Source organism: Chelonia mydas, chromosome 15, assembly GCF_015237465.2.
Source record: "Chelonia mydas isolate rCheMyd1 chromosome 15, rCheMyd1.pri.v2, whole genome shotgun sequence".
NCBI lineage: Eukaryota > Metazoa > Chordata > Testudines > Cheloniidae > Chelonia > Chelonia mydas.
In genome coordinates, this window is record NC_057856.1 from 10,252,588 (window position 1) to 10,261,529 (window position 8,942).

The 8,942-nt window shown below is 44.4% G+C and overlaps 1 protein-coding gene across 14 annotated transcripts in view; it reads right to left on the reverse strand.

Annotated features, from left to right (window-relative positions):
- CIT (citron rho-interacting serine/threonine kinase) overlaps window positions 1-7,772 on the reverse strand; it is a 95,871-nt gene extending 88,099 nt beyond the window's left edge. For 8 of the 14 annotated variants that reach the window (XM_043529068.1, XM_043529067.1, XM_043529066.1 and 5 more), the window contains exons 1-4: window positions 7,630-7,772; window positions 4,640-4,764; window positions 3,342-3,483; window positions 1,866-2,041 (exon numbers count right to left, since the gene is read on the reverse strand). In XM_043529068.1, the coding sequence (XP_043385003.1) occupies window positions 1,866-2,041; window positions 3,342-3,483; window positions 4,640-4,735 (414 nt within the window). In that variant the 5' untranslated portion in view covers window positions 4,736-4,764; window positions 7,630-7,772. Of the gene's footprint in view, window positions 1-1,865; window positions 2,042-3,341; window positions 3,490-4,639; window positions 4,765-7,435 lie in introns of those variants that run through there. The other 6 variants (XM_043529064.1, XM_043529063.1, XM_037879115.2 and 3 more) reach the window with 4 other exon arrangements.
- Window positions 7,773-8,942: the final 1,170 nt, after the last annotated feature.

Here is an 8,942-nt window from a genome sequence, read left to right on the forward strand (position 1 = left end):
GACAGGCCCAACAAAGAAAATAACAGAACGCCACTAGCCATCACCTTCAGCCCCCAACTAAAACCTCTCCAACGCATCATCAAGGATCTACAACCTATCCTGAAGGACGACCCATCACTCTCACAGATCTTGGGAGACAGGCCAGTCCTTGCCTACAGACAGCCCCCCAACCTGAAGCGAATACTCACCAGCAACCACACACCACACAACAGAACCACTACCCCAGGAACCTATCCTTGCAACAAAGCCCGTTGCCAACTGTGTCCACATATCTATTCAGGGGACACCATCATAGGGCCTAATCACATCAGCCACACTATCAGAGGCTCGTTCACCTGCACATCTACCAATGTGATATATGCCATCATGTGCCAGCAATGCCCCTCTCCCATGTACATTGGTCAAACTGGACAGTCTCTACGTAAAAGAATAAATGGACACAAATCAGACATCAAGAATTATAATATTCAAAAACCAGTCGGAGACCACTTCAATCTCCCTGGTCACTCGATTAGAGACCTAAAAGTGACAATTCTTCAACAAAAAAACTTCAAAAACAGACTCCAAGGAGAGACTGCTGAATTGGAATTAATTTGCAAACTGGATACAATTAATTTAGGCCTGAATACAGACTGGGAGTGGATGGGTCATTACACAAAGTAAAACTATTCCCCCATGTTTATCCCTCCCCCCCGCCCCCCCCCCCCCCCACTGTTCCTCAGACGTTCTTGTCAACTGTGGAAATGGCCCACCTTGATTATCACTACAAAAGGTTCCCCCCCCCAGCTCTCCTGCTGGTATTAGCTCATCTTAAGTGATCACTCTCCTTACAGTGTGTACGGTAACACCCATTGTTTCATTTTCTCTGTGTATATAAATCTCCCCACTGCATTTTCCACTGAATGCATCCGATGAAGTGAGCTGTAGCTCACGAAAACTTATGCTCAAATAAATTTGTTAGTCTCTAAGGTGCCACAAGTCCTCCTTTTCTTTTTTTAAACGACAGGAACATGGTCTAAAACAGAGCTTGTAGGTACAGAGACCAGGACCCCTCAGTCAGGTCCATCTTGGGGGGCAGAGAGGCCAGAGCCCCCTCTGGCCTTCCCTCCATTTCCCCAGCCAACTCCAAACTGAAACTCTCCAGCTCCTCCTCTCGCCTTTGTCTCTTTCCTGGGCCAGGAGGCCACCTGATCTCTTTGTTCTCCAACACCTTCAGTTGGCACCTTTGCAGAGGAGGAGCCCAGGCCATCAGTTGCCAGGAGACAGGGCGTCGGCCATTCTCTGTGCAGACACCATCACACTGGCCCTCTAGGGCTCTGCAACAATCACACACCCTTATCCCACCACCTAGATACTTAAGAACTGCATAGGGGAAACTGAGGCACCCACACAGTATTCAGAGAAAACATCAAGAACATTCCCACTTTGTCACAGCACTTTTAGGCACTTCCATAATAAAAATAGTAAATAATACCACCACCACCAATTGAGGAAAAACAAAATCAGACAAGAACAAGAACCCATGCTAGCACAATTAGGAATGAGCATCCTATGACCAATTCTGCAATAAATACATAGTGAAACATTAAATTACAATGCTACCTTAAATGCAATTCATTCAATAAGATTTCCATCAATCTAGCTAATCCCAAATCACCCCAAACACCATGAGGTGGGATTTATTGTTGAAATATTAGTGTAATTCTTTATTATATCATTTAACTCCAAGTTAGAACCATCTTTCCCATCAGAGTTTTTAATCAAAGTTTAATAACAGAGGAAAGAAAATGCTCACGGCCACTAGGTCACCTTTTGCAGGTCTACTGACATAATTAAAAGAATATACCATAAATTAATACACATACATGTTCTCGTGCCAACAAGGACTCCTTGCTCATCACCTTCATAGCATAGACATCACCAGTCACCTTCTCTCTCACCACCTGTACTTCTGCAAAATGACCACTTCCCACCAGACTTTTTACTTCAAAATCCTTCACACTGGGCAGCAGTTCTCGTAACTCAGCTACAGTCTCTGAATCTGCACAAAATGAAAGTTATTTTACATTAGACACGTAACATTTTGTGATGATTACAGTTTTAGCAAAGGAAGAAATATTCCTTTAGTTCCAAGCCCTCAATAAGTATTAAATCACTTTATAATTTGCTTGTTTACCTACATCAAGCATAATTAATTATTAAAAAATACTAATGCAAAGTTATGACTGAGATTTTAGAGTCAGGAAATTCAAAGATAGTTTGCACAGCAACCATAACTCAGCCCCTTTCATAGCATCAGGGAAATCAGAAATAAAGGAGACCTATTAGACCATCTCAACCATTCTCTGCCAATACAAGATTAGTCTCTATACTGTGTTAGAGTACTTTGTCCAGTCTAGTTTTAGAAGTCAAATGGCAGGGTTTTCACCACTTCCTCACAACTTCCCTAGAGAGAGACTATTTTATAATCTAATAGAAATTACGAGCAATTTTTTCTTGATATTCAGCCTAAATTTTCCTTTGCTCAGTTTATCCCATTATTCCTTATTATACTTCCTTGGATCATGATAATCAATTCCCCTCTTTCCATTATTTTAGTCTTCAAACGCTAGTAGTTTCATTCTATATGTAATAATTGGAAGTCAGATGGAACTATTATAGATAATCTTATAAACTCTGGTTAACTGACCGTTGTGCAATTAGATCTTAGCAAAAATGCTAGTTGATTGTAATGCAGTTTTCTTTAGAATCTCAGCATATCACTAGTAAAATGGGTTTACTCTGACTGAAAAGAATTCTTAGGTGCTGACCTACTGCTTACAGGATATAACCGCCAACCTGCTTACACACACAAAACACTATACATAATACATGGTATCTAAAATATTACACCAGGCTAAAATAATTAAATATTTATCTTCCTTCTTAAATCAGCCCTTCCAAGCCTTTAATTATTCTCATATTCTCCAAAATCCTTCCAATTTGTTCACATCTGTCAATGGTTTATAGCCAGAACAATTCTGTATGCAGTACTCTGAGGGGCTTAGAATAGAAGTGCCTCCTGAACCATAACTATATCATAACTACAAAATCACATAAGAAAGGATGCACTTTAAATCCTTCAGCTGACTGTGCAGGTGGACCTTTGCATATGTACAGAGCTCCAATAAGTTCAGGGGAGTTCCACATAAATGCAGGAGTTGTCCATACAAAGTCAGTTACAGGATCAAATCAAAGACAGCAATATTAATGCTTTATGCATTTAAGTTGGTTATTTAAATGCCCATACTTTTAACTACTATCCATCAAATTAGTTCTAGAATTACTCTCAGAAAACTTACACTTTTTTACAAAGTTGCCTACATGTTTAATTTTCATTAAAGAAGGATTGCTGCATTCTTCAAAAAGAACGAATAGGGAATCAAGGATGCCTTCCCGGGAGAGAGGAGACATCTGCTGTTGAGTCACAAAGGGCGGCTTCCCCTGAAAAAAAGCAACAGCAGATGGAGTCTCAGACAATAATGAAAAGCCTCAAATCAATAACATATGTATAGGAACAGATTATATATTATCCATAACCAAAAAAATCACTGCTTCAGAAATTAAACAAATAATATTTTAGAGGTTTGTTTTAAATACATCAGATAGTTGTGTGCATCACTAATCACTATTACAAATGTTTTACTTTTTTCCTTGAAGAAAACTCAAAGAAGGCAGCTAAAAGGCCAAATCACATCATCTGTGTTCTTTTTCTAGGTCCTCTGAATGCTTCTGATTTAAGTTGTCCTATTTTTATACTAGCCCATGGATTTTGCCATGTGCTTCAGGAATATCTAGGCCAGCAGTTCTCAAACTGTGGGTTGGGACCCCAAAGTGGGTCACGTCCTCATTTTAATGGGGTCGCCAGTGCTGGCATTAAACTTGCTAGGGCCCGGGACCAAAGCCCAAGCCCCACCATCTGGGGCTGAAGCCAAAGCCCAAGGGCTTCAGCCATGGGTGGCAGGGCTCAGGTTACCGGCCCCCTGCCTGGGCTGAAGCCCTTGGGCTTTGGCCACCACTACCTGGGGAGGTGGGGCTTGGACAGGCTCAGGCTTCAGTCCCCACTCCTGGGGTCCTGAAGTAATTTTTGTTGTCAGAAATAGGTCACAGTGCAATGAAGTTTGAGAACCCCTGATTTAGGCAATCACCATACCAACTCTTACTTGAAGGAAATGCTGTTTGAATCCTGGACACAAATTGAAAAAAAGATGCTCAAAGTGCAGCTAATTAGTTAAATGATGCTTACAATCACCCTCATCTTCAAGTGAAAGTGAGAAGGCTGCAAAGACTACTGGTCCCAGCATGCAGTGTTCCATTTTCATCTCAGGAGAGTCCACTCAGCATCAGATGCTCTATCTTAATCTGAAATCTGTAGTATGTGAGCAACAGCTCCATATTAAAAGATGGTCAGCTGCAATCATCTATACTTTATGCAAATTAGGTGCAGACTTTGAGCTTCTAGCAAGATGCCTTTCTATCACTCTCCAAAAAATCAGTTGGGCAAAGCTTGGTTGCCCACACAACACAAGACATTTTTATACAGTGAACACAGATGCAAACAAGATGCAGTTCATCAGGTCTGATGCCAGCTTCCCTATACCTGAAAGAGCAGGTTCAGCCGAGAAGCACGGGTAGCTATGGGCTCCATCGAGGCTGGCTCCGTCGGACTCCGCACAGCATATTTAAACTTCAACATCTTCACAGTTTACCCCAGAAATATACATCCTAAAAAGAAAGTTGGAAGGGCTGTCAAGTGGAGATATTTTGAATAAGGGGAAATTTTAAAAGAAATCTTGGATAGTTTAAACCAAAAAAATTTTTTAGAGAAACAAATATTAAAAACTAATTCGGAAGACAGACTTCCTGGAGTCCACTAGGGACCTCATTATTGCTAATATATTTCATGTGGAAGGCTCTGAGCTACTATAGCTACAGGTAACAGTACAGAGCCCTACGTAGCGCAGGGTGAATAATTGTTCTTTCAGTTTAGTGGAGTGACCTGAACCAATAATATTTTCTTTTTTCTTGTCTACATAAAAAACTGAAAGTTTCATTTTGGGTTGGACCCAAAACTAAACATTTTTTGTGGGAAGAGGAGCTAGTTAAATCCAGCTAATTGTATAAATGAAATGTCATTTAAAAAAAAAATCAAAATGTCTCATTTCCAAAGTGTCAAAAAAGAAACATTTCAACTTTTTTGGAAATTATTCCCTCATTTTTGACAAACTATTTGCTAATTTTGACCTGAATTCGTGAACAGGTTCACTCAATCCAGAATTGCATTTTTTGGTGAATAAACTATTTGCCAAAACAAAATTCACCCAGCACTAACTCCAAGATGCATAAGGTCAACAGAAATGTTTGTGATTTTGTCAAGTTTCAGTTAAAAGAATGTTGTTAATCCACCTCCCCATGGAGGTTAAGGGCATGGCTACACTTGCAGATGTAGAGCGCTTTGAGTTAAACCAGCCTTCATAGAGCACAGTAGGGAAAGCGCTGCAGTCTGTCCACACTGACAGCTTCAAGCACACTGGCATGGCCGCATTTGTGACACTTGCAGCGGCACTGGGTGCAGTGCATTATGGGTAGCTATCCCAGCATGCAAGTGACTGCAACGTGCTTTTCAATGGGAGAGGAGGGAAGGAGTGTGACAGGGAATGTGTTGTGTGTATGTGCGGGGAGAGAGAGTGGGTTTTTCGGGGGCCGAGAGCATGTCAGCGTGCTGTCTTGTAAGTTCAGACAGCAGAAGACCCCCCCTCACACACAGCATTCCACATTAAAGGTTGCTTTGTCTCAGGGCAGATAAGCATGCCGGCTGTCAGAAACGGAGCTTTCAAAGGGCATATACGCATTCCTACAGTGATTCAAAAACAATAACAAGAGTAGCCACTTGACTTAAGGGGATTATGGGATGTTTCTGGAAGCTGATCAGAGCACAATAATGCAACACCTCGTCCACACTGGCACCGCGGCACTCCAGCAGGGGTACAGCAAACGTTATTCCACTCACCGAGGTGGAGTACCAGCAGCGCTGTAGCCGCGGAGTCAGAGCGCTCTACGTGCCTTGCCAGCGTGGACGGGTAGTGAGCTAGTGAGCCCGGGGCTCCTTTATTGCGCTGTAACATGCAAGTGTAGCCAAGCTCTAGGTCAACCTAACTACATCACACAGGATGCAAAATTTTTCACAACCCTGAGTGATGTAACTAGGTCGATCTAATTTTTAGGCATGAACCATGCCTTATATGCTTTAGAGGAGAAATAGCAAGAGAGAGCATACAAAGTGCTGCCAGTTTCTTTATCTTGCCAAACACGCAAGATAAAGACATTGAGAAAAGGGAATCCCTCTCACCCACAGTTAATCTAAAGGTTACTTGTAACTATAGGAAGAATTATGGCTTCAAACACAAGCAGAATCTGTAAACTCACGCCGTGCCTTTAATCACATGAGGGAGATTTTCAAAGCTGTTTAGGAAAGTTAGATGTACAACTCCCACTAAACTTATGGGAACTGTGGATCTAAATCCTTGAGACAACTTAGAAAGTCTCACCTCACACCAGTGACAGAAGCAAGGAAACTTGTTGGATAACAATGCAGTAGAACCTCAGTTACAAACACCTGGGGAATGGAGGTTGTTCATAACTCTGAAATGCTCGTAACTCTGAACAAAAAGTGATGGCTGTTCTTTCAAAAGTTTACAGCTGCCAACATTGACTTAATACAGCTTTGAAACTCTACTATTCAAAAGAAAAATGCTACTTTCTTTTTTTTTTTTTTGGTAGTTTACATTTAACACAGTACACTACTGTATTTGCTTTTTTCTTTTGTCTCTGCTGCTGCCTGATTGTGTACTTCCAGTTCCAAATGAGGTGTGTGGTTGACTACTCAGTTGTAACTCTGGTGTTCATAACTTTGAGGTTCTACTGTACCTGCTTTATAACCAAGCAGTACACCTGGCAGCTAGCCTAGTGCACTCAAATCAGAGGGAAAAGACACCTCACTGCAACATTTCATAACCAAATGGTTTAAGGGCCATCCATCCCACCTAGTAAGGGGAGCCCTAGTATAGCTGTCACTACCAAGCCACCTTCTCCCAAAGAACAGGCTGAGGGCTGCCCCCACCCAAGCGATGCCTCAACGTGTCTGTGGAGGGAGGGGGAGCTGGCAACCCCCTGCCTGAAGGGAGGGGCAAGCTCCCAGTGAGAGGGGAATAAGGGGGGGGGGGGCTTGACTCCCTCCCTCCAAGAGAGGGGACTTAAGAGGCTTGACCTTCCCTACAAGGGAAAGCCCAGCTCCCAGGAAGACCCCAACGCAACGCCTAATGAGATCGGAATGGGGGGGTGACACCCCCATCTCTCCAAGGAAAGAGAGGGGAGTTGGGGGGGGGGGTAGGCTGACCTCTCCCTGCAGGTCAATCGAAGGAAAAGGGGAGGGTTCCCTAGGTCCAGGGAGAGCCCAGGAAAGTCGGCGGGAAGAAAAAGTCCCCTCCCTCCACAGAGGAGCCGGGCTCCCCGATAAACAGACACACAAACCAGCCCTCCAAGACCGCTTACGTTCCCGGCAGCCCCCACGCCCAGGGCCTTTCTACCCACCGCCGATCTTGCTTTGCCGCCATCCAGGTTTGAACGGCGCTGGGGGTAGCGTCCCCATCACCATCATTTCCGGTGACGCAGGGCAGACGTCAGCCTTAGCCAATCCCCAATGTGCCTCCTGGTGACGTTGGCGCTCCGCCCAGATCACGTTTGTGCGTCAACCCAGCCCCTGCCCGGCGGACAGGCGTTGTGGGCGGGGGCAGTCAGCTCTTAGGCCCGTGCTCGCGCGCAGGAAAGGGGGTGGGGGAATCGTTTAACGGTTCTAACCGTCGCGTTTCCCTCCTCTCATCCCTCCCCCTGAGGGAAGGCGGGACTGGGCTGTCCTGGAGGCTGGTCCCGGTCCCGTGCTCGCCAGAAGAGGCAGCCCGCGTTCAGCGCCCAGCTCTGCCCCTCACCCCACCACCTAAGGCCTGCCTGGGCCCACAATGTAGGCAGGAGGGGGTAGCACTGAGAAAAGGCCCCCAACGGTGGGTGGCGCATAGAAGAAATGCCGGGGGAGGGCACGTGGTAGCACATCGCAGCAACGTGGCGTGAGCCTCATGCAGAAATGTCACTGGCGAGGTGGCCTGGAAATGCTGCAGGGCAGCGTGGGCCCTGCCAGGCATCCCCGGGGTGCTCTGCCCAGCGTGCCAGCCTCGTGCGAAGATGTTGCTGCCTGGCCTCGTGAGCTGGGGGAGTGGGTGCGAGGCTGCCCTGCCAAAGTGACAGGACACTTTGAAAATGTCAGCGCATTTATTATGCGATGGGAGGGTGTTACTGGTCCAGTAGCATCGGGGCAGGATGCAGTGTGGTGATGTGCAAGGATCATGCAATTTGGGGACATACTTTTAAAAATAATCTTGGTAACTGGGTGAGTTGACCAGGGAAATTATGTCAGTTGCTGGCCTGTTATTTGGCCATGATCAGATATTCCTGCAAGAATGCTATGATGTAGGCAGCAGCCTGCCTTTTTGATTGAATCGTGGTACCGTTCCATCATTTTTAGAACTTGATTGTGTTTCACGATTTCTGATTTAAAATAACTCAGTCAAGTAAGGTTTAGAGTAGCAGCCGTGTTAGTCTGTATCTGCAAAAAGAACAGGAGTCAAGTAACTTGTTTATTGTAATTAGGCATAAGTATCTGTCTATAACTAAAACTAAGCCTGTTGGAGACCATAAAGTCTTTCTCTTCTATTACTATTGTAATAAATTAATGCTTTAAAAGAGGGTTATTTTGACATTTGACTGGTCAATTGACCTGTTATCACATCGTTCAACTGCCGAACCCTAAAATAATCATGTCGCAGTGTAGAGTCTCACAAAGCAATTTGTTA